This window comes from Passer montanus, unplaced genomic scaffold (assembly GCF_014805655.1).
Source record: "Passer montanus isolate IOZ18808 unplaced genomic scaffold, ASM1480565v1 scaffold27, whole genome shotgun sequence".
Lineage (NCBI taxonomy): Eukaryota > Metazoa > Chordata > Aves > Passeriformes > Passeridae > Passer > Passer montanus.
Genome location: NW_024367372.1, coordinates 12805 through 38200, shown reverse-complemented (window position 1 = coordinate 38200; position 25396 = coordinate 12805). Strand labels below are relative to the sequence as shown.

The following is a 25396-nucleotide window of genomic DNA, read 5'->3' as shown; positions in this document are numbered from 1 at the left end:
TCTGCTTGTGACTTCATTCTGCGTCACAGCTCCACGACGTGACAGGGACAATGTAAATGCCAGCTTTGAGCAGAGCTGAGGGCCTTTTCCTTCCCCATAAATGCTGAATGCACTCAATCTTGTGGGCAGTAAGGAGAGGGCAGAGTTCAAGGGAAGAAGAGGCAGAGTTGAGATTTTTTAAGCCTTTTTTTTTTCTTAACAGGCAGATTTAGATTGCTGAAAGAGAGCCATAAAACGAATTTAACAAGCCGAGGGAAATAGAGGAGACAACCAATTCCTTGAAAAGTCAACACTGACCTTACTACACAGACTTGAGGGCACATTGTCTTCTTTCTCTGGGAACACCTGTGCCTATGCTCTCAGATCCTTTATACAGGGCTGATTGCTCCATTTCTCAGCTCATCAGCTGGATGGGACAAAGGAATGTGTACTGGAAGAGATGAATATTTATATGGTTAGAAAAGGCACTGGAGAACACGCCTTGCTTTTACCTTCAGGTGAAGTTGCTGGCAAAGAACCTGTGATTCTTCAGACCAAAGGTTATGAAGTCATATATATAACTTTATATACATACATATATATATATATACACATAGATGATTTTATATACACATGTATGTGTAAAATAATGAGCACCTACACACAGGGAAGCACCCATGTGGCCTACATCAGTGTAATGTGCATACAAAATGCTTTCATGCACAGCTATAAACCACATTCCTTAATTTTGTCTGTGATTCAAGCACTTAATCCAGGTGGACTGGAAACCCTCCTGTCAGTCTGTCCCAGGCAGGGGAGCAGGGACTGAAGGAGAAGTCTGAGAGTGGGGTTATTCTGCTCGGTTTGTGCTGTGCCTCTTTCTTGCTTGGGTTGATGGTGACATCTGGAGGCTCTGTCGTGTGTGTGCACAGTGACTTTACAGAATGCTAGAAGCACGGAATGATTTGGACTGGGAAGGACCTAAAAGACCACCTTGTTCCAAACCTCTGCCATGGACAGGGACACCCACTGTTGATGCAAGCCCCATCCATCCAGCTTGACCTGGAAAACGGCTGGGATGGGGCACTCACAGATCCTCTGGGCACCGGTGCCAGGACCTCACACCTTTTCAGGGAAATATTTCTTTCTAATATCTAACCTGACCCTGCCCTCTGTCAGTTTGAAGCCCATTTCCCCCTGTCCTGTCCCTCCATGTACATGTAAAAAGTCCCTCTTCAACCACAACACGCTTTTTGTCTCAGCTGAGGGACACCTGTGCATAAAGGGGGTTTACCTATCATGTAGGCAGATCCCAAAAATCAGCCACTATCCATAATCCCAGAAGGGAGAGTGCTCTGCCTGTCCTTCTTTACTCCACCTCTCCTCACCCTGCTGTCACCACGTAAGACAGATGGCCTTGCTGGGAGAGTGACAACATTTCTCATTTCTGTAACTCACTGCTCTGCTTTTTGGCATGTGTGAAGTAAGTGTGGGCTTCAGGGGTTTCAGCATGAGTTGCCGTTCTCTGGTTTTGTCCTTGAACCATGATCACTGAGAAAACCACGTGCCAAAGCAGGGGTCTCTGTGGAAAGTTCCTGTCATGTTTTAACTTCCCAGCAGAGTAGCTGGAAGGCACCCTGGCTGCCACACCAAAGCCCTTCCACTCTGCTATGGTTGAGTACTGTTCACTTCTACAAATGCCAGTATGCAAATTTCATGCACCAAAAACTGTGCTGCTCCCTTGACATCCCTAGAGGATGTTTTCCACCTTCACTGGTTGGTTTGCCAAGGCAGGCCCAGCCCCTACAGAGACCTGTGAGATGATGACTGGGAAGTGTTGTTACCAAACCCCAGCCCAAAAAATGACCCATGTTTGAGCAAAAAGTGTGGGCAGCTTGTATTCAGGGTTTTTTCACAGACCTGCTGCAAGCAAGGAACAGACTTTTACAACCACTGCTGGAAATTCCTCTTTTTTGTTTCCCCCTAGCAATTTCTGGCTATTTGGCACCACCCAGCTGTGCTACCACTGTTGTCACTACATTCAGCCTTTAAGCACATTGTAGGCCTTGTTGCTGGGCCATGTTCTCCAGGAGCTGCCCATGCATTTCTGGGACTGCAGCGAGCTCTGCTGCACCCATCCCTCATCCCATCACCAACTTGAAGGCTGTAAGGAAAAAAGAAATCAGGAAAGAAAGGAAGAAAGGAAAGAAAAATATTTTAAAAATTGTTGGACTTTTATACTGGCAGCTGGGAAGCTGGCTGAAGTTCTGCAGAGATTGGAATTGACTTCTAATTGATTTATATCTAATTTGGGGCAATTTACAGGTCCCAACCCCAGCACTGATTTGTGACAGACTTGCACAACAGAGATGCTGAATACCTCCTGCATGCTTTGTGAAGAGGCAGACTGCTTGGATAGGGAGAATTGGTTTCCAGCACTTGGAAGGTGCCCATAATGGGCTTCTTGCATCTTTCTAATTCTCAGGCAGTGCATATTTTATTTTGAGATTAATGCGTGGACTTTTGAAGCTGAGAATAGACAGATGAAACTTGCTTAGGTTTCATCCTTGGTTTCCAGTAAGTCTCCAAAACCATTTTAAATTTAAGACCTTGCCCTTGATCTTAAAGCATTCAATGAGTCATTTAAATGAAGGGAACAGTGATTGCTGGGGGACTTCCAGCACAAATTCTGACTTATTCTCTTTTCTGGTCTTGATGCATGATTTTCTCCATGCCAAAAGATGAACAGTCATCTTTTACTTTGAGAAGCTGGATTCACCTCAAACCACATCTGTTCTTTGAGAACATCAGCATCTTTCTGGCTAATCCCTCTCAAGGAAGCCATCAGCTTAAACTGTAAATTGTACTTCCCTTCATTTTTCAATGACTCATGCTTGTTATTATTATTGTTCTGCTTATCAGGGTATCTCTCTTTCTGGGGATGTATTATTTCATGTTTCAGCATCATACCACAAAGTACATATGTAATTTCCAACCACAAATGTAAGAGTAATTGAAAGAGAAATTTGGAAAGTGTTTATTCAAGAGACACATCTCCTAAATCATGTCTGGTAATCAAATGGATTCAATAATTGCCCTAATTTTAACTCAGCATAATGAGGCTTTCCAAACCCACGACTGAGAATTACCCTAATTGAGTCCAGAACCACTCGTGATAGTAAATGCTGAATTTCCTGAGCAGATTTGAGTTCCTGTTCTGGGTTGGAGGTGAGACCAGCTGCAGGGATGCAGGAGCATGGACAAGGCTCTCTGGAAGCAGCATTTTTACTTCCCCCCAAATTTTAGCCCCAGAAGAGCTAAATGTTGACTTTATCTGTGATGTAGTAAAGTCCGTGCTGCCCAGGCTGGTCCTCAGGCATCCCATCTGACCTTCCCCCAGACATCCATGTGAGGGATCCCAAAGGATCCCCTTTCCTCACGGTGTGAGATCTGGTCTCAAATCTATGTTCAACACCACTTTGAATCCTACTGGAACGGTACGAGGGACTTGGCTGGCACCAGAACCTGGGGGTTTTGTTTCTTTGGGTGTGATCATGAGGGATGGATTACAAGCAAGCCTTTGTAGAGTGATTAGTTATGTTTGTTAAACCAGTTCTGAGCTGGATCCAGCCTTTTGGTCACGAGTCAGGCAAGCAAGCACAAGTCCATGTGTGACAGAGTGGAAAACAGCATGTGTGTGGCCCATGCTTAGCAATAGCTGTAAAAAACGAATATCCCACTGGCTGTGTGATGTTACATTAGCCAAGGTGTTCCACTGTTTTGAGCAGTGCCTCTGCTTCCAGAAAAAAAAAAATCTCTCCAAATGAACTGGCTATTAATTGAGGGAGACCTCAAACGATCCCTAACAGCCCATATACTAATTAAAGACAGATCAAAGTGTAGTTTCTCCCGTTCTCTCTGGAGGCAATTGAATTTCTGAGGGGAAAAATAATTCCTCATGGTTTTTCCTTGGTTTCAAGTGCAGAAGTGCACACTGTTTCCTAGCTGGCAGCGAAGATGTGGGTGATGTATGAGGAGCAGCACAGACTGAATGCAGGAACATGCTGCTGCCATTTAATCCCAGATAATATATTTCACAATCCTACTCCTGGAGTTTTTCAGCAACTGGTTTAATGTATTGGAAAGTACTTGGCTTGCCTTGGAAATGTTTCCCATTTGAAAACAAGCTGCAGTGGGAGAGCTGGCAGTTGCACAGGAGGCTGCTCTGTGAAAATTGGATTCCCCTGTGTGGCACAGTGGGAATGGGTCACAGGGAGAGCTTTGAGCAACTCCCAGAAAAGGCTGCAGGCTGTACAGATCTGCCAGTGGAGAACCCTTCTGCTTGGTCTCCAGAGCATTTCTGTCACTCTGTCACTTGGCAGAACAGGGATTTTAGAATGGATTTATTCCTGGTTTCTGTCCCTTGGGCAAGGAGAACGTGCAGAAGAACAGCAAAGCCTGGCTTACACTCATGAATTAAAAATCTTGGGATTATTTTAAATCTCCAGATGTGGAGTAGAATCTCTGCTCTAATTCTGCTCTCAATTCAAGTCTATTTTTTTAACCTCAACAACTACACCCAACTTGTCTGGGTCTAGTTTATCAGTAAGGAATACCAGGACACCTGGTCCTGGCTGAGACAGCCAGAGGTCTGATGCATGTGTTTGGGATACACTGAATTTTCTCCGGGGCCCTGTTACCTGCACAGGAATCAACAATTCCCCCTTCCAGGGGTGATGTGAGGACAATTTCTGCTGCTGTTGTGCAATGCTCTGAGGATGATAATGCTGGAAAAGGCTGCTTGCTCCAGCCCTGGAGAGATTTGTCACTGTGCCTAAGCCCTTTTGGAAACAGATTTATCATTCAGTTTAAGAACAAGGAACAGTATCACATCCAAAAAAGTTCTTCTCCCACCCTGGCTTGCAGCTTTCCCAGGCTTTCCCCTTGCCTTTCCCAGCAGAGAGGACCACACACCCTTTGGTGCTGCTTCTTCCTTCCACATATCTGCAGCTCCTATCTCCACCCCTGGTGCTGCATGAGGCACTGCCAGCCCCTCCAGGCCCCAGAGCTTGCACCCAAACTTGCCTTTTTGCACATTTTTTTTCCAGACCAATCCCTTTCCTTTTTGGGACAGGGTGTGGGAATGCATGCCTGAAACAGATTTTGTGCATGGAAAGCTTCTGGAGGGTGGGCATAAGGCAGGGACCTTGGCTGCACCAGTCTGAGGTGCTCATCCCCATCTTTCTGGACAATGAGGCATTTTTTTGACTTTTACAAACTGGTGTGAACTGGATAAAAATAAAGGGCCGTGTCCTCTGGTTCCACTGACAAAACAGAGCTGCAACAGTGGGAGGTGGAGAAAGGCTCCCCAAACCTGGCAGGGATGTGAAGGGAAAGGGTCTGCAGCACGCAGCCACTGGAGGGCACAAGGAGCAAAGCTAAGACCCTTCTCCAAAAGGCCTCTGCAGGAGTAAGGCTTTATGAATGGGCAGCCTTCTTTCTCTGAGCAGCTGAGCTTCTCCTGAGAGGTTTTATTTTTATGTTTTTTTAAATGGAATGTGTTTTCTGTGCTCCCAGGCTGGCATCTTCAGATGAACCTCAGATCTTGCTGCCTGAAGGTGGGCAGCCCCACAATGGCCATTGCTGGCTCCTCTGGCCTTGGGTGGCTTTTTCAATCCCTCTGTAACACATCCTTACCCTGGAGCATGGAAGGAGGAATGAGTTAAAATGCCTGCACCCTGTGGCAATGACTACACAGGACAGATGGACTCCTGGAAGTGGGAAGTGTTTGGGTTTCAAGGCTCATTTTTAAACACCCACCGAGGCAAAGGAATGAGAATTTGTCCTATTTTGCTCCAAGAGGCACTGCCTGGCTCTGTGCTTGCTGTTTACACTCAGAGGCCGTGGGATGTCTCTCTTGCCCTTCCTGAAATGTCTAAAAAAAGCGTCTTTGGTTACTCTGTGTTACAATGGGACATCTGCAGCCTGTTCCAGGGCTGAGTTGTTATTCGTCACAACGGGGAGTGAAGTGGGAAGAAGTTGAAGAAACCCTCCATTCCAGACACCAGGAACTGGCATGGAAGGAATAATGATAGGCTGTGCAAAATGACTATTGCACCCCAAGGCAGGACCCTCACACCCCCTAAACCAGCCCTGACAGTCCCTACATTAGACTGGGAGGAGAATTTGTCCTATTTTGCTCCAAGAGGCACTGCCTGGCTCTGTGCTTGCTGTTTACACTCAGAGGCCGTGGGATGTCTCTCTTGCCCTTCCTGAAATGTCTAAAAAAAGCGTCTTTGGTTACTCTGTGTTACAATGGGACATCTGCAGCCTGTTCCAGGGCTGAGTTGTGTTATTCGTCACAAAAGGGAGAAGTGGGAAGAAGTTGAAGAAACCCTCCATTCCAGACACCAGGAACTGGCATGGAAGGAATAATGATAGGCTGTGCAAAATGACTATTGCACCCCAAGGCAGGACCCTCACACCCCCTAAACCAGCCCTGACAGTCCCTACATTAGACTGGGAGTGGGGTTAATGATCCTTCTGGGAAGGGCTGGGGAAAAAAAAAAAAAAGAAAGAAAAAAAAGAGATCATAGAGAATAGAATGATGCCTGGAAAACTCTGGGAAGGGCTGGGGAAAAAAAAAAAAAAGAGAGAAAAAAAAGAGATCATAGAGAAGAGAATGATGCCTGGGAAATAGTAATATGGTTTAATGCTCAGTGAGAGCAAAACAGAGAGGTGAAGAGATCCCTGCCTGGGAGCATCCAGCTGCTTTCTCTGCCTGGCTCTGGTGCCTGCTACCCTTTGATTTCAGTCAGGTCTTGCTCCTGCTGCCTCAAAAACACTTACTGACAGTGAGACATATGAGGTGAGAAGTCAGTCTTGAGAGTAACACTGGAAAATAATTTGTGGAGGGAAAGAAACTACATGTTTGGCCAGGTCTACAAGCCAGGTCTTGAACCAGCAGAATTGCTTTGGCAAGAAGCATGGCTCTGTTTGACTGAGATAGTTATGAATCCAGCTTCAAGGCTGACTGCATCTTTATGACCTGAAATTGCTTCACAGGTGTAATTTATTCTCCTTTTCATACAGGAATAACTCTGGCATGGGCTGGTCATGCTGTAAGTAACACCCAGAGGGTGAGCAAAACCCAATTATTCAGTCTGACAAAACAGGAGCTTGAGGGGCTCACAGTAACCTGTCAAGTGACAGGTTCAGCACTGTCAGAGTGAGGACTTGGTGCACTAAAGCTGTGGACTGCCTTGGGGGCTCCTGTGGGTGCTGATGTGAGTTCAGCATTTGGGCAAGCTCATGGATTTTGATGTACAGACCCCATCTCCTGCATGGGCAGCCTTGTGCCAGGCTGGCAGAGGGCTTGGCCCCTGTGCTGGGGCATGGCAGAGCTGCCTGAGCCTTGCACTGCTGGGGGACACGTTAGATAAGGTCAGAGAAGGTTGGGCTGGACTGACTTTTGGTGTGATCATAAACACACATGGGATGTTTCACTTTTTTGACTGTGTCTACCCCAGCTGCTCTGCCAGCTTTCAGGGCTGGGTTTCCATGCATTTTTGGCACACAGAAGGCCTGTGACACATAGATCAACCCTTTGAAGGTCAGAGTCTTCACCCAGAAGTGGCTTGAAGGCCAGACAGCACGTCTGAAAAGCCATGCCCGGATATGACACCCTTTTTTCTTCACCTGGTTGAAGGTTTAGACACCACTCACCCTTGGAAACCAACAGCATCACCAAATCATTGCTAAATGGCTTCATGGTTCATATGGAATCAAAACATAGCAGCAAGGACTCCTGCCTTCAAACTGGTCTCTGTTCTAAAAACTCGCAGAATAAAATTATTATAAAAATTGAATTAAATATTAAAAATGTTTTTGTAAACACCATCAGAAAAGTTTTTCAGAGCCACAGGGATAAAAGCTGAAATTGCCTTTATTTATCTTAGTATAAAAGAGGAAGAGGTAGAATCAGTCATTTCTAACATGCTAATCTTTTCATAACCCTGTCCATTAGATGCTTCAAGTGTCTCTGAACTGAGCTCAGGTCTTGTCATTTAAACATGTCTTTCAGACCATAACACCTGATCCAATATGATGGCTCAAGTCACCTATTAAGTTTTATACCCTTACTTCTTCTTCCAAAAGTGCTGTGCAATGCCAGAAAAGCTTCTCCATGTCAGTTCCTGGAAGAGACATGATTTCTTGCAAGCTGCAAAATCCAAGCAGAACCAGCAAGCTCTTCCATGCCCTTCCTCTGCATTTTTGTGAAAGCACCTTAAAAACAACTTGCAAAGCAAGTGCACTTCTCAGGCTGTTAGCACAACCTAGCTGCAAACTGAGGAGCAAATTTCTTACCATTAATATCCAGGCTTTGTGTAATTGTAAGTATTGAGTTCTAAAAGGTCTTATCTCAGCAAAAGGTAGGAGAAATTTTATTTCTATGGGAATTTCTTTAGAATAATTAACTAGCAATTCTCCAGTGAAGAACTCAATTCCCAACATGTTATGGCAATAGTTTTGCTATTAGAAAACACTTTTTTTCATTTTTTGTGTGTTCAGAATTTGCTGTTAATGACTCCATTTTCATTGCATCCCCTCCAGCACGTGGTGGTTGTTGTTCCTCTTCAGGAGTAAACTGAACGGGCCAGCATCTTCTTTGCTGGCTTCCTACATTGTCCTTACTCACCTTTCCAATTTGCTGGAGATCCTTGACAATTATTTTTTCAGTATCTTCTAGTACTGTTGTCAATAAATTAAACAGCAGAGCAATCCAGGCAAGGCCAAAAAGAATCCAAATGGCCACAAGCACTCGATAGTAGGAAAAGTATTTCCTGTCAGACTGTTTGCCTGAAGATAAGGAGGGAGAAAGAAGGAGAAAATGAAAAAGTTAAAATTGCCTTGCCAGTGTAAAGTGGAACAGCCTAATGAATTCATCAATATGTTTTATGTTGAGTACTTTAAGGTGACTTTTTCACTGTAATGGAGACTCTCAGCTCCAGAGAATTAGGTTAAGGCTGGGCAATTCTCTTATTGTTTCAATGAACTGATACATGCAATAAACATGATACCAATATGCTGGCCTGCCAAATGACACACTGGAATTGAAGTTAATCATTCTGTGATTCTATGATTCTGTGATTGAGGCGAATTACCATCACCTCAGCAGGTTATTTTTCCCCCTTACTACATATCAACACCAGTAAAACTGCTGCACATACAGGTAAACGAAATAATGTGGGAAGTAGTGTTAAATTGTATTGTATTATCTTGGAATTGCACCCTAACTCCCAAAGCACAAAAAGCAGAGCACAGTGGACCACTATAATCACACAACCATTATTATCTGGGTAATTGTAACTCCCTGTATTTCTATGGAGTGTGATTATAACTTAATAAATAATTCCTTTAAATTACACGTACCTGCAAGCACACAAAGAAAGTAGCTGCAATTCCTACCTCACTTTTGAATGGTTTCAGGAGCTCCCCCATTAAAAAACTACATGACTGATGAGAATTTACTGACACATGCCAAGAACAGAACTTTCTATGTTGGAAACCAGTGGACCAAAGCTTATTTCATGCAGTCTGATCCTCTTAGCATCAGCCAGGACCTCACATCTGCTGTTCTGCATGGGTCATTTTGTTTGATCCTTCAGATGTCAGCAACCCACCCCCCAACATCCAGAGAGCATTTGCTTGGCCCCACACAATATTATCATCATGTACAGGTGATGTGGCCCTGGCATCTGCAGGGACACTTGGTGATACTGCTTATGGAGTGCTCCAAGTCACTGCCAGAGGTGACTTGACAAGGTTGATAACACAGCAATGTGCTTGGACAGGGAGACCACCACAAACCTTGTGGTGAACCTGCCCAGAAGGAGCCTGGGTGCTGGCAACTCTTTCCAAGTCCTGCAGTGCTCTGTACTGCATAGATTAATGGGCAAGATTTTTGTTCTTTGTTATCCAAGAGCTCTGGAAATGGGGCAGCAGTGAGCTGGTTTGTCCTCATGCACAGGTATCCAACAGCTCTTTCTTTTTCTGCTGCTGGCATTGAGTTGGCAAAGGGATTCTCAGCCTTGGTACAAAGTATCTCCTTGTTGTGCTCTTATCTGGAGTTCATGTGGGGTTAGCAAAGCCACAAGTAATATCTTTGTATTGTTGACCAAAACTGGACTTGAGCAGGGAATATTCAGTTAACAACCCCAGGGAGTTTCACCCTAGAGGTACCACCTGTATGCACATGTATTCCAGGCTGAGCCATCTTCCTAGCATGTCTGCCTTCCCCAAACAGGCTCAGCTACAAACCAGTTTTGAATTAGTAAAATGCATATCAACTCAAACCTGTTCTGTTCCACTTGGCCAGTGCAAAACCATTTATCATCCGTAAGCAATTCTCAGTGCATAATTCTCAGAGCAGTCATTGATTCTGCTTGTTTAATTGTGAAGATGTGAAGCATTAAACTTATCAACATTTTATTACTGTTGTTAAGGCAAATTAAGATAAATACTGGCACAGAAAAATATTTCAGCTTCAGTTGTCATCCTAATGAAGATGAAATCATAGAGCCACGAGGCTTATCAAATTGCTATTTTTAAATAACAATTAGAAAGTTAAAATACAATTAATTGGTTTTGTAAAGCAATATGGCTGCAGAGGAGTGCTATGGAAGTCATGGTTTCCAGGCTGTGACTTGCTGTCATTATTGTAAAACACACCTGTGATTTGGACAAGGAAAGACAATGCAACATTTTGATGCTCAGTTTTTCTCCTGCATGACACCAGCCCCTCCTCACCATTCTGTGCAGCAGACTATTTCAAGGAATAATTTTAATAAGATAAATACTGGCACAGAAAAATATTTCAGCTTCAGTTGTCATCCTAATGAAGATGAAATCATAGAGCCACGAGGCTTATCAAATTGCTATTTTTAAATAACAATTAGAAAGTTAAAATACAATTAATTGGTTTTGTAAAGCAATATGGCTGCAGAGGAGTGCTATGAAAGTCATGGTTTCCAGGCTGTGACTTGCTGTCATTATTGTAAAACACGCCTGTGATTTGGACAAGGAAAGACAATGCAACATTTTGATGCTCAGTTTTTCTCCTGCATGACACCAGCCCTCCCCACCATTCTGTACAGCAGACTATTTCAAGGAATAGTTTGAGAGAAATTACAGTCAACAGTGACACATCATGCCTGGAAAAGTTTGTGGGCTCCCTCTGCCAAAGGCATCAGCCTTATGTAAGAAATCCTTCCAACTCAGAGGCTCCAAGGCCTGTCTGGAACTTCTGCAAGGCTTGAGAGCCTAGGGTTTGCTGTGTGGTGGATGTCTGTCCCTCAGAAAGGTGTGTGAGCCTTCCAGACCCTCTGTGGGGACAGCACTGGTGCAAGTATTAGCTCCAGTTTTCTTTGCATACCCCTGCTGAGGAGAAGTTCAGGCTGTCAAGATGATGGCAGGACAGACTGTTGTAGAGGAATCTTGGATGCTCCATGGAGTTCCGTTTCCTGCTTCTTCTGTGGACACTGATTTTGCTCCTGGTAATTATTTTGCAGCTCCTTTGGAAACTTATTCCATGGAGAGTGTATTTTGTCCAGCAGATCCACGGAAATGTTTTGAGAAGGATTCCAGCATGCTTGAGTGCAGCTTGAACAGTGTTCTTCAGGGGAAATCCTAATCTCTGGCTTGTGAGGATAGAAAACTTCCAGAGATACTCAGGAGACTAAAGATTATTTCTAATAGTGTGAGTAGATTTCCCCAATTTCCCATGACTGGGATTTCCACCTTTTAGTCTGTTGTGTGAAGTCATATATTCTGAAACATGATCACTTATTTCTTCACTTTGCACTGTGAAACCTAAATCTGAGATGGCTAAAGCAATGATACACACCTTGTTTTGTACAGCTGTCATAAACTGTTCCCTCTAGGTAATAAAAATTCCACTTTCACTTCCCTCACCAAAATACTTGTCTTCTTTGCACCCCAAAGCACCTAATTTTTTTATATTTTGATGACTTTGTGCTTTTATCAGGACATACAACCCCAGAGAACTGAGTATTTTCACCCAGAACTGTACAAGGCAAAGACTAGGCAAAGACTTTTGACAGAGTTGAATCTACAGTTCATTCAGTCAGCCCCTGGGAATTACAGTCATTATCCTGGTGTTTTGATGTGTTTCTTCTCTGCAATCAACCTTACCTACTACATAATCTCCGAAGCCAATGGTGCTGAGGGTGATAAATGCAAAGTAAATTCCTTCACTGTAGGACCAGCCCTCTGTTATCTGGAAGAAGACTGATGGCAAGAACAGAAAAACCAGGATCCCCGTCGCCAGGAAGAACAAAAGGGTCAGAAATTTGATCTTCTTCTGAAAAATAAAGCAGTTTAATTATAATCATGATTTGAAACACAAATAAGCTATATATAGTGGTGGCTATTCAAAGTGGGTGGCTATATGGGATCAGGAGGATCTGAAGGATTTCTACTGAGTGCTTTTTCTCTGGAAATACCTTAGTCTTGCTAAGAAGCAGGGGAAAGCCAGGTGTTATGGGTGTTTCATGTCCAGTGGCCCTGGAAGATGTAGTCTTTTACCTGATTGTATCAATGACTGTGACTATTGGAAGAATTCCTATCTAATGACATTTACCAGAGTCAAACCATTTCCACTCATCACCACACAGCTTAATTTTTAATTTTTAGGTATTTAGGGTTGGCACCTAAATTCAGATTTGCCTGGGAAAAGAGTATTTTTAATAAAAAATAATTGCACCACTTCTGACAGTACTCTTTAAGAGTCTTGATTATTTTTCATTGCATCAATGCCACAACTTGGCTCCTAACCAGTGGATATCTCACTATGAAAAAAACTAATGAGATCTTGATAAAGAAGAGCCTGGACAGTGACTTTTAAGCCGTTCTACTTCCCAGCAGTCATGAAGGAGCTTTGACTAGAGAAGAAGATTTGTTACATGTAGAGATTTATCAGCCAGACATACATAGTTTCTATGTATAGAATTTTCCAAATCCAGATTGCCTGGAAATTAATGGCAACTGCTGGGTAACTTTTCATGTTTTCATGTATTGTGTACATGCTTGAGTCTGTATCTGATTGAGCCTTATCTTCTGTTTAAGTTTGCCATATATGACAGGAAATTCAGCAATCTGAACAGGGTTATCTGTAGCAATCATACCTTGTCCTGAAAGAGAATTATAGTAGGAGACACAGAAAAGCTATTCTCACTGCCTCAGCAGTGCTGAGAGAAGGGGAGGAGCTGAAAATAAATTGGGGCATAAACCAGATAAAAGACATCCTGTCTGTAGCTTGTTACAGGTGTCTCCTCATCCTTCAGCAACTAGGCTCAAATGGACAACTTCAGCCTGATGCTTCCTTTCTCTCAGAGTTAAGGGTGGAGAGAGACTTAAGGACTGGGTAATCCCACTACTATGAGGAGTAACCCACCATGCATTGAGTTAAAATCCATTTTAACCTCTACACCTCACCTAATTTTTACAGCTTTGCACAGCTCACCTGCTTTTTGCTGCCTTAAGGTGATGCTTAATCACTTTTACTGGTTTTAACGGGATGCATGCACTTCCCTAGGGTGTTGGCTCCTGAGATGTGTCTCAAGAAGTGGGGTGGGATGCCCACTCTCTCCACTGATTGCTGAAGGGGGCTGGATTTCTGCCATTCCCATCAGATGGGAAGACAAAATGCATGCCTTTGTCTGAATATCTCCTCTATGGCTGACATGTCTGCTTAGCTCTGCAAGTGAAGAATGCCTCTTTTTCTGCCCTAGAACAACATCTAACCCAGCACAAAAACAAATACAATTGAGGATAAGGCAGCATAAAACTTGAGAAAAACACTAGAAATGAGCATATAATTGTGCCTGAGTAGGTAAAACCAATTACCTTTCTCATTCCTTTCTCGTACAGGAATTTCCCCAGCTTTTTACAGAGCAGTGAGAGCATCTTACCAACACGGTGCAGAAAAACAATGTTCAGAGGGATTCCAAAAAGAGCAAAAAACACACAAAAGATCTGTCCCCCAGCAGTTTTAGGATGTAATGTGCCATAGCCTATAAAAAAAAGATGGGTCAGAGGAGATATTCCAAAGAACTGCAGCAATTCACAGTCATATTCACCTTTACTCCAATCCAGCCTGCCTTTGACCCTAAAAGATGTGGCTAGCGTTTCTCAGCCCAAATGCACTATTTTTTCCTCTGAAAAAGGCAGTTAGCAGATGAAGTGGTTCACCCTGCATGTCTGGAGGAATGCAGAAGCACTGTGTGTTCCCAACCCAGCCTTAGTGGGAACAAAACCTCAATCAAGATGTAACTATGGGAAACATGCTCTGTCCTGTGACAAATACATGGAAAGTCAGAAAATAGAAGTCTGAGGATCTGGAAGACATCAGAGCTGGAGTCCCAGGCTGTCAGGATCACATGCAGCCATCTCCAGCTTCTTGCTGATCTGCCTGTGTTAGTGACCTCCCTGGCTTCATCCCAGTGAGTTGCTATGTCCAGATACTGACTCCAGTCCCAAGGCAGCAGTGTGCATTAGAATAGATGGTGCTCATTAGCCCAGACCTTGCCGGTAGCTGATTTATTAATGACAGAGAGACATTAGCCTTAAGGTCCTACTAAGAGAGGATTTATCTAAGTAGTGGAACAACCCCAAACATGCCCTTTAGTCTCAAGACTCTTGGACCTTATGAGGTACATGCCTGAGTGCAAGAATACTGAACTTTTTGTATGTCCTTATGCTATCAATGACCCTGGGAAACTGCATTTGCCATGCACATTTCATGTCAAGGCATCCATTACCTGGAAAATGCAATGTTTTCTTTGGGGGAAAAGACAAAACAACTGAATGAATTTTGTGCTACTAGATTCCTAAATGCATGAGCTGTCTTGTGCTCCCTGTTGCAGAAATATTCCAATTTCAATGATGGGTGAGAACCCTCCCCTTCTACAGCAGGAGATCTCCTGTGGGCTCAGGCAGCACTTACACAGCTCCCGTGGTGCTGGGACACTACTGGGGCCCTTGGGACATGTCACACTCACAAATCAGATGTGTTTAGGATCTGGTGGGAGTGAGGCCTCAGCACCACTTTGTAAAAACACACATTTGACTTCCAGTGCGTGACTGTGAAGAAGGTGCCAACAGTATGGATTTTATCCTTAAGTTTGGCAGGCCTGCACTTTTTGAGATGTACATTTGAAAGAAAGGATGAAGCAGGTAGGGGCAGGCAGGCCCTGTAAAGGTCAGAACAGCTTGAAGCAGCAGTGTAAAATTCTCAGCATTTGCCTTTACCCCTTCCCATTTTTTTCCTCCTGGCATGTTACTAATTGAATATATGAATTAGCAACTCAAAACAGGTTATGGAGATGGGCCCCAGCAGGATTCACTTTTTTCCTTATATTTTTTATGTTTTACAGCACTCTCAGATTTAAAGCCTGGAATAAACACCAGGAAAGTGAAGTTTATCTCTCACCTACAAATATCAGCAGAGTGACCATTATAACAGATGATTTGAAAAGAAGAAACAAGTGGGAAATAATAGGAAAGGCCACTGATATTTGACAAGCCAAAATAAAGCATGAAAAACTGTGCACTGGGAAGGTCTTAGGACTTAGTCCTTGCCTGCTTGTCACCCATGACAGCAAAGGGCTGGAGTTTTCATCCTGGAAAGTATTATCCATTCATGTCCTAATAACCAGACATAATAAGCATCACTCACACACAAGCACACATAAATAGAAACCATTAGACTTACCTATTGTGGAGACAACTGTGCCTGCAAAGAAGAAGGAGTTGCTGAAATCCCAGTTGCTCTCTTCAAACTGTGATTCATTCCCAACAGGGTATACTCCATTTTGAATGGCTTCAATCAGGTTCTGGGAGAGAAAGCAAAGTTTGGTATAATCATGACTGCTTTTCTCAAGTGCAAAACCATTACTGCAAAACCATTAGAGGTTTAGCCAACTACTGCTCCTCTCCTGCGAGTAGCACTCACCTCACTTCAGAGATTGTCTGACACTATTCACACCTTCACCTCCAAGGTTGGGAAGCCATTATCCAGTGGGTTTGGGTGTTCAACTTCTGCCCTGTTTGTGCTGACTGCTCCAGTGGGTGTTTGGAGAGAAATTGTTTCTTTCAGTGTGACCAAGGGCCTTGTTTCTTTCAGGCCAAGTAGTTTGGAAAATCACAATCCTGTAGTGACTAGGATGTGGCAGAGCACTGGTTTAAGAGATGGGGGTGGCTGATTGTTTGATTTGGACTTGCAGTTGAGATGGCAGTGGTGGATCCAAGATCTGATCACCCACTTGTATGAGCAGTGGTTCTGATCCCTCCCAGTGGTGCATCAGTGAGTTGTGCCAGGCTACACATGAGATACACCGAGAATTTTATTTCAAGTCTGTATTTTGATTAGTGTCACAGAATTAAAATCAGAAAAGGTCCATTGATTTGCAAAGCCTGACATACACATTCTTCTCCAAACTGTGTGCATGAATACACATTTATACATTTACACACGTTTGCAAAGTTGCCTTTGAGAAGAGGATGGAGGAACATCTGTCAGAGATGGTTTGGGGTGAGTTGAGACTGCCCTGCCACACAAGGCTTGACTAAATATTTCTTCCACATCTCTCCAGTGCTATAATTTATCACTTTATGCATTTTCAGACTCTTCCTTGGTTTTAATTCTAAGTGCCATTATTTTTTATCTCTTTGTTTTTTTTTAAGTTAAAAGGAAATTTTAAAAACAAACAGTATCCAGTTGCCCCTGTGTTTAGCAGAGAACATTAGACTGGACATCTGGAAAGCAGGCTGGTTTGTACAGAAACAACTGAGATAAAATCCAGGACAGAGCCCTGCCAGAAGCAGGATGCATGCTGGAATAAATTGCACCAGCAAAATCTTCCTCCCTGCTTCTTCCTTCATTATGTTTTTTGCTGATGTCTCAGAAAATTGAGGCTAACAAAAATAATTTCCATAGCCCTTGCACAAAGATTTGTTTGTCTTAAAATCTCATCTTTTTTTTCCCTTCCCTTCTTGAAAAGCTCTCTTTTTTTTTACCTTCTTTCCTACCCATAAAAAACAAGGTGAAGAGGATGCATGCATGGGTGAAACAGGGTCTGAATTGCTGGTTCTGCTATTAGAAACACCAGTTCTTCCCCACATTTCTTTATTCTCTGAAGTGGCCCATTAAGAGCTCCATTAGTTTTCCATGTGGAAATGCTTCCAGCAAGGCTTTAACTCCTCATTTTCTCCTGCATTATAGCAGATAGAGCTCTAAGAAACCCAGGTTGAAGAGACAGCCATATTCATCTTCACCTTCCTGTGCTATGACCAGAAATACTTTCCTCTGGCCAAGCCACTTGTTTCTCTTCTTCAGCATCTAAAAACTAAACTCTGATCGTGCTACCCTCCTTGTAGTTTTTTTGAGTTTTGTTTGTTTGGGGTTTTTTCCTCCATCCAGACCTTTCCTTATTGTTTCTATATTGCACAATCCGTGACGCTGTTCCGAGTGGCAGCCACACCTATTCATTTCAGACAGCCTCATTTTTCTTGCCATGTCACCCATTGTGTAAGAGCACAGCCCCACTAAAAGCAGAATCAACAGGAGGCAAGACCCCAAAAAACCCAGGATATTGTGGGATGGGGATTTTTAATAGCTAGCACACACAAAGTTTTGTCCAGCTACACAAGCTGTATTTACCATCAGACTGAGCTGCCAGCTCACACCCGAGAGGGGTTTGCTGGAAGCATCCAGGTGACCACAATCAGAAGGAAAGCAGTGAGAGTTACCTGCGCAGCAAGGACGAGCAGGAAACAACATCTGATGGGGAAACAGGAGGGAGAAAGGACTTCCACTCACCTTCATGAACTGCTCCATCTCAGCCACCGTGAGCTGCGTGAAGTTCTGCAGAAAAGCCTCCTTCATCTGGGCAGCTGCCATTTTCTCTTGTTTCTCAGCAGTCCTCTCCAGGGCCTGGAACACGGCAGCACCCACCAGCAGGTAGACAAAATAGCCAGCCACCAGCAAAGCTGTCTGCAGCCTGCCACTGCACATGGCCTTCAGAGCAGCTCTGCAGAGGACAGGGAGCGAGAGGAGGCGATTGTAAATCCCTCACACTCCTGGGAAGCCTCCCCTGGGCAGGAAGAGCCCTCCCACCTCTGGTTTCCGCTGGGATCCCGCACTGGCAGGGACAGTGTGCTGCCAGATGCATTCATTGGGAAGCTGGAAGGGGTGTGTGGGGGGGAGAGCCACAATAAACCCAACCCCCCCCACCAAGAAAAAACTTTCCATTCTCTGGGCTGCATGCTGTTTAGGGATTTCCTCTTGTCCGTGAAACTCTCCCTTGCTGAGTTCTCAGGAAAAGTCGGTCAGGATTTGAGCAGCTAGCTGGCAGGTGGCCATCTCCTGCTCAGAAGGCTCTGGGGACAGGTGGGGATAGTCTGGAAGGGGTTCACAGGGGAGTTTGCTTGGAAAACCATTGTTTGCCCTCCTGTGTCTCCTGCTGAGTCCAAGAACAGGACTCCAGGGCAAGCCTCTGATCCCAGGAGCTCCTTTGTGCCCCATGTTCAGGGGCAGCCTCAGGGAAATGCAGCTGGACTGATCTTTTGGGCTTCACTTGTCTGCTTGCAGCACAGGGCAGGGTCATGCAGCCCTGCAGAGCTTCAACAGCTCAGAGCAAGCCCTTGGACACACATGCAAATGGCTGTGAGTTGCATATGTGCCAAATCTGAACAGGTTCTTCTGCCAGCAATTCCTCTGCAGTGTATCCAAGGGAATACATTACACTGGTACTGGGTGCACAGTCAGATGGATAAAAAAAGTAGCTATGCCATCAGATCAGTGCAGTCATAAAATTACAGAATTCTTTAGGTTGGAAAAGACCTCAAAGATCATCAGACATGGTGCTTAGGGACACAGGTTAGTGGTGGGCAGTGCTGGGTTAATGGTTGGACTCAGTGGCCTTAAGGGTCTTTTCCAATCTAAATTACTTTGTTTCTCTGCTACCTACAGCAATGTAGCCTCTGCTGATTTCAGAAAGATGGTTCTCATGCATTTAGAAGTCATTTATATAACAGTGAGAGCCTGTTCCCATTAGCTTCAAGAAGAGTTTGGGTGTCACTGAGAAGAATTTGTGAGAGAGGGAAGTTCTTGAATGAAGATGTTTGTTTTGGAACAGACAGCAGACAGGTCTGAGCTTGGCTGCACCATGGACATTGTTAAGATTCATTAATTTTCTTGACTTTATATTTCCCAGCATTTTAATTTGTTTTGTGCACAATTTCTTTTTTATTTCAGCAGATGCCCTACTTTAATAATGAGAACACACTGAAGCAAATCATCCTTTGAAAAAGCATTTAAAATGTACCACCTATTCTGTTCTTCAAGTCTTTGTGGTTTTATTGAGTTTGAAAACACCAAGAAAAGGCAGAGACTCTGGGATTAGCTTTGCAGAACTGGTGTAAACAAGAAGCGACACATGGCTTCACTCTGTCTACTGCAGGTTGTCCTTTCACATATAAATCTGTTTGACCTTAGAGGAAAACAGGAAGACTATGAATGAAGGTAAGCAGCTTCCAAAACCCTTGCACGTTTGAAGATCTTCCTTAGGGTTACTGGAAAAGGATTTGTTGAAACAGGATGTGCCGTATTTCCTTTAACTTCTTTTGAAGCTACACGTCAAAGGTGTGCTTCTTCCTCAGATATAAATTATTGCTCTAAAATAAGGATAACCACGGCTCCATCCTTTTGTGTCTCTCAGTCTCCCAGCCCCATAAGATAAGATAAAGACCTTTAGATGTGTAAGTGCAACATGTGTTCATCATTCTCAACAGACAGGAAGATAATACAACTGGATTATTTCCTCAGTTCATCTGAGGGGAAAATGGATGACAAAATTATGAAACTCATGGAAGATCATGAGAATTTCAATATTGATGACAGCTGCAGTGGTTTGATTGTGTGCGTAAGATGTCAAGAAACCTCATCTTTCTTATGCTGTCTCCTCCAGTCTGTATATATATATATATAATAAGTTGGGTTTCCCTCTAAGCCCCTCTCCAAAGGGGCTATTTGTGCCTGCATCTCCAGAAACCTTTGATTGCAAGGAAGTTTGGTGACCTTGTTTTTTCTCTAGGTCTGGAACAGGGAATACACACCAACTTTTCTCAGTCTGTTTCTTCATACAAAGAATCTTTAATAGCCTGCCTGTGTATCTTTAATAATCACTACAGATTGTTTGAATGTGAGAGGAGTGTCCCATCACACAGCATCTTGTTCATACTTGGGTTGACACTTCCACAGGCAACAAGGGAGGGAAAACACAGTTCACTGCTAGGATGTTTGTAGATAAGTTGCTCTGAGGAAGAAAGGAAGGGGGAATTCACTCAGTGGAATGCTTTACTTGAGGCCATTCCTTGTAAAGGTAAGAGTACTTTCCATTAGCGTTGACTGCTCTCCTCTCCTTATTTTGCCTAGATTAAAAACTGAAAAACATGCTCTTGGTGGAGGCTGCTAGAGCTGTACTGCTTGTTATAGCTTCTGAGTGTCAGAGGCTTGAGACAAAGCACCATTACTGACTCAGTTTCCCCACAGGGGTCTGGGTACTGGGTTAGCTTGACACCATTCACCCCAGTCATGAAAACAAAGCACTTCCCAAGTGCTGGGAGCTGCTGTAGATACAACACCCTCATCCAAAGGCTGATGCTGGCATCTCACAACTGCTTCATAACCACACTGATAACCTGTCTAGAGAGCTGGGAAGGTAAAGGGGAACACTGTCCCTGGTGAACCAGCTACCATTACCTTTGTCCATTGGGAGATCATGAATACATGCCATCTAGATGCAAGTTATCATAGAAGTCATATAATAGTTTGGGTTGGAAAGAAGGATGTTAAAAATTGTCTACTTCCAACACCGCTGCTGTGGGCAAGGAAGCCACCCACTATGTCAGGAAGAGCCACGCTCAGGGCCCTATCCAACACTGCCAGGCAATCTAATAGAACTATTTATGTAAATCAAAACAAGCTTCTGCTGGCAGCATCTCTTCTCTTGACACCCCAATCCCTTATGGTGCCATAAGTTCTGACAGACCTATTCAATGGCATTTGTTTCTCAAGAAGGAGCTGAAGAAATAGAAGTGAGGCCTTATCTCTGTAGCTTTCAGTTGTGGGAAACCAATAGATCCAGTTACCAAGAATATCTCCACTACTCATAAACTGACAGAACTTCTGTGGGTCCAGTTCCCTTGGGACTGCCCCACTGCCACCCAATGTGTGGCTTGTAGTTACAGCAACAAGATCCACCAGGTTGCCCGAGGCTGTGGTGTGTTGGGGTGTAGTTCCCTGGCAAGGAGTGGTGGTAGAACGTGGCTATAATGGCCCTGCAAACCTTGTGCTCAGGTGCTGTGAGGGCTGGCAGCTCCCTCAGGGTCCAGGAGCTGGGAGCTGAGTATGCTAACACTGTGGTCTCTCTGTTCCACTGCCCCCATCCAGGGAGCAGGGCAGACCTGGAGGTTCTCAGCAGGTTCAGCGAGGTGTGCTGAGTGTTCTTAGAGCAAGTTCATGGTGATGAGACAGGATGAGCTCAAGTGAGAAAATCATCCTGCAGCTCAGCAGGGCTGTGGTGACTGGGCCAGGCAGGATCTCCTGGTGGGCTTGACTTTTTGGGACCCATGGCTGGGCTGGGCAAGATGGAATGGGCATCCTGCAATGGCACTGGAACACAGACTGACAGCCCTAGTTTGGGCTGGAGATGGGTTCTGGGCCACTGAAGATAGAAAGGAAGCTTGGGTGGGCTGGACATAGCCTTGGCAGACATGGAGGCAGTGTGTCTGGTAAGGCAGTTAATACTTTTTGTTCCTGAGCCAGGAGAGATCCATGACACAGTTAAGGGACAGGGAAGGAGGAGCCATGCTGACTTTTTTCACCTGCATTATTTACCCAGTCCACTGCAAGGAAACCCAGGCAGTGAGATCCAGTGGTAACAGAGGGCAGGGAACAGAGGGCATTTCCTGCCTGTAACATGATGTGCTGGGACAGGGTTTTCTTACACTGAGTCCTCTGTCTTCAGTGTGTCCTTTCCTCCTCCACACCCCAGTCATACCCACAGTGTAGCCATTTTCTTTTTTTTGCATCTTGCTGCAGCATTATACATTCTGTGTCCTTAAGAAGATTATAGCCTAAAATAAATTCCAGTTTAATGGAAAATATTATCAGTTTCCATGGGAATTACCATGTGATTGTGGTTGTACTTCCTGTTGTGCTTAGGGCTAAAACCATTAAATGATCTGTATTTTTTTACACTTTCTTACAGTTCTCCTATAAATATCTATTCCTCATAGCGGGTCAGAACATTCAGTCTTCAAACATGGCTCATTTTGGTTTTTATGCTGTGATCTTATGCCAGATTATCAAATACTTAGTCTAAAGCTGGATTCCACGGAGATCCTCCTACTTCCTAGTTTGTTATTTCAGGTCTGCAAAGCCAAATTCCTGTGGATAGCTATCAGCTGTCAAGCAAATGGGCTAATATTCTTGAGTGCTGAAGCTGGTCACTTGCCTTTGGTAGCTGGCTAAGACCTCTGGTGTTCAGGAGGTAAGGGCTGCTGTGTCAGGCAACCGAGCATGTAGAACTACCCAACTGCTGTGTGAGTCCTGGCTCACAGCATTGGACACAGTGATCAGTTGGGCCCAGGAAGAAGGGAGAGGTGAGGCAAAGATATTTTAAGAAAACTGGTTTTATTTTTCATTATCCCACTCTGATTCAGTTGATAGCAAATTAAATATGCTTCCCTCAGATGAGCCTGAACAATCTCTCTGTTCTTGTCTCAGCCCACAAGTCTTTGGTCCTTATTTTCTCTCTCTGTCCAGCTGAGGTCAACCAACCACAACAGTGAGTGCCTGCATTCCCCACCAAAGTGAGGCACAGACACTCAACATAGGAAACATCTGCTCAAGATGCCATTTATTGGCATATTTGCACAGGGTAAAACTTCCAGAGGGATTGGACTGTCTCAAAAAGAGACCGCATTCATTGTCCATGTGGTCTCTAGTTCCAGGCTCCTTGCCACACCCTCTTCATCTTTGGATCTGACTCCCAGAGTGAGCTTTTGCTGTCAGAGAATGGTGCAGCAAAAATTACAAACACTGACAAAGCAGCGTCTTCCCCATGTCCTGTGTGCTCAGGAATGTGGCACCTACTCCCCAGGGAGTCAAGGATGAGTGGACACTCCTCCGAAACAACAGTGAGGGTTCAGAGGACCTTTACTGGTACCACACACTTGGACACACCACAGTCAGATCTTCCACTCTACTGTGAATTGTGTCAGCACGAGAGCTGCTCAAGTTGTACCTATAACCCTCTAGAAGGTTCTCACAGAAGCCACACCTGTAGTCCCACAACTTAACCTGCAGTTTGGTGTGCACTTTGTGTGTATCCAGACTTTGATGGCTTCAGGCTACACTGAATGCCTGAGTGGGGGTGGGGATGAAAGGTGGGGCTGGCTTGGCTGGGTTGTGATGTGCTGTGACACGTGTGACATCACGGGGGACGTGTCACAATGGGGGCAGCTGAAAATAGGCCCCAGCAGTTGACGCTGGCCCTGTGTTGCCTTGGCAAGCGGTGAGTGCACACGTGGCGGGGAGGCTGGGCTGGGAACAAGGGCTGGGGCAGAAACGCTGCACCTGGGGCTGGCTTCTCCCTCTGCATGCAGGGACAGCCCCTCCTAGGAGAAGCTTGGGCAGGCCACAGTGCTGCTACTGCTGCTGCTGCTGGGAGAGCAGTACAGCCCTTGCTGCCTGCCAGCTGTGTCCTTCCTGTCCTCAGATCCCTGTTATTCCCATCCCTGCTGCCCTCATTGTAAATTCTCTCCCTGCTGGCCCCATTTAACCCTGCTCTTCATCCTCCTGCAGACCATGGATGCCATAACATTTTTCTTCATGCTCCTGGAAAGTCTCATCCAGTACCTGCAGCCCGTGGGTGATGTTTTGGATGAGGAGAAACATCTGCGCATGGAGCTGCGTGCAAAGCGCTTGGAGCGGAAGAGAATTCGGCTGGAGCGGGAGGTGGAGCAACTCACCCTGAAGCAGAGTGGAGGAGTCTGGGGAGAAGTGCTCTGGTTTGCTTTGAAGCCCTGGCAGGTCTGGGCTGTTGCTGGGCTCCTGGCCCTTGTCTTGGGACTGTATTTTTTTTGGAGGAAAAGGAGTGATGAGGCAGAGAACAGTAGTGAGGAAGACGAAGACCATGTTTCTGACAATGATCTGAGATGGCTTCTAGATGAGCGCATCCAGTGGCCAGTACAGGACCTGCAGAGAGGCTGCGAGTGGACACTAGACCTGATGGACAATTATACAATTTACTTTGGGCATGTCTTGTCAGACAGCTTCTACCCAGTCCTGCAACGAGCCATCGGGGTGGGCAGTGCCTTTGAAGGCTGGAGTCCCCGTGAGCAGGATGTCGTGTACAGCGTGTTCATCCCCATGACACCTCCCCGAGGCCACAGCTTCCACCTGGAGCTGGACAGTGCAGGGCAGGGGCACGTGAGGAACTTCCGTGTCCGCGTGCAGCTGGAGTGCACCTGCAGCAGGGAGCAGCAGGCTGAGGACATGCTGTGCTTCCTGCACCACCCCGAGGAGGAGCTGAGGAGCAATCAGGATCCCAGCCTCCTAGACACCCTGTGCACCGGCTCCTACCTCGACGTGCAGAAAACTGCCCGCTGGTTCCACCAGCTGGTGAGAGCAGTCTGGCCAGCTTTGCCTCAGTCGCACAACTGGCATTTAACGCTGCTGCCCTCCACACGCTCCTGCCGACTCAAGGTGACCTATGGCACAGAAATCTTCCAAATTGAGATGCTCTTCGGGGTGCGGAGAGGTGACTCTGACATCTTTGTCAGCAGCCAGCAAGGATATGCTGGAACCCCAAGCACTCTGTGGCTGGAGACCTATGATGTGGCAGAGATTAAGTTCTTCCAGCACATTGCCAGGCAGGCCCCCGCTGACACCTTGCACCTGAGATGCCTGCAGCTCTTCTCCCATCTTCAGCTGGGCATAGGATTTTCCACCTATACAATGAAAACCATTGTCATGCACCTCCTGAACACCATTCCTGTGTCACGATGGTGCAGGAGGTATTTTTTGCGGCGCCTGGGAGATATCAGTGACAACCTGCGCTGCTGCCTGGAGGAGAAATGCCTTAATCACTTTATCGTTGGCAACAAGAGATTGCCTCAAGAGATCAGCTTGCCACTGGACATTGCATCATCTGAGCCACCCAATCTCTTCCATCATCTGGCATCGTGTCCAGTTGCCCACTCCCAGGCAATGAGTGAGTACCAGGATCTTCAGCGTCGGCTCGCAAGTGTGCTGCTCCATGGTCACTGA

At 45.1% G+C, this 25396-nt stretch overlaps 2 protein-coding genes across 7 annotated transcripts in view; one reads left to right on the top strand and one right to left on the bottom strand.

The window, feature by feature from the left end:
- LOC120503847 (potassium channel subfamily K member 16-like) overlaps positions 1-18199 on the bottom strand; it is a 37617-nt gene extending 19418 nt beyond the window's left edge. For 3 of the 6 annotated variants that reach the window (XR_005627860.1, XR_005627861.1, XR_005627862.1), the window contains exons 1-6: positions 17879-18196; positions 15773-15893; positions 13906-14072; positions 12193-12361; positions 8678-8838; positions 298-430 (exon numbers count right to left, since the gene is read on the bottom strand). Coding sequence is in view for 3 of the 6 variants with exons in the window: in XM_039712866.1 (XP_039568800.1) it covers positions 8495-8838; positions 12193-12361; positions 13906-14072; positions 15773-15893; positions 17879-18073 (996 nt within the window). In the remaining 3 variants the exon portion in view is untranslated. Of the gene's footprint in view, positions 1-261; positions 431-7912; positions 8839-12192; positions 12362-13905; positions 14073-15772; positions 15894-17878 lie in introns of those variants that run through there. The other 3 variants (XM_039712868.1, XM_039712867.1, XM_039712866.1) reach the window with 3 other exon arrangements.
- A 5733-nt stretch (positions 18200-23932) lies between these two features.
- LOC120503869 (inositol 1,4,5-trisphosphate receptor-interacting protein-like 1) lies at positions 23933-25396 on the top strand. Its single transcript, XM_039712906.1, has one exon. The coding sequence runs from the start codon at positions 23933-23935 to the stop codon at positions 25394-25396; it is 1464 nt and encodes a 487-aa protein (XP_039568840.1).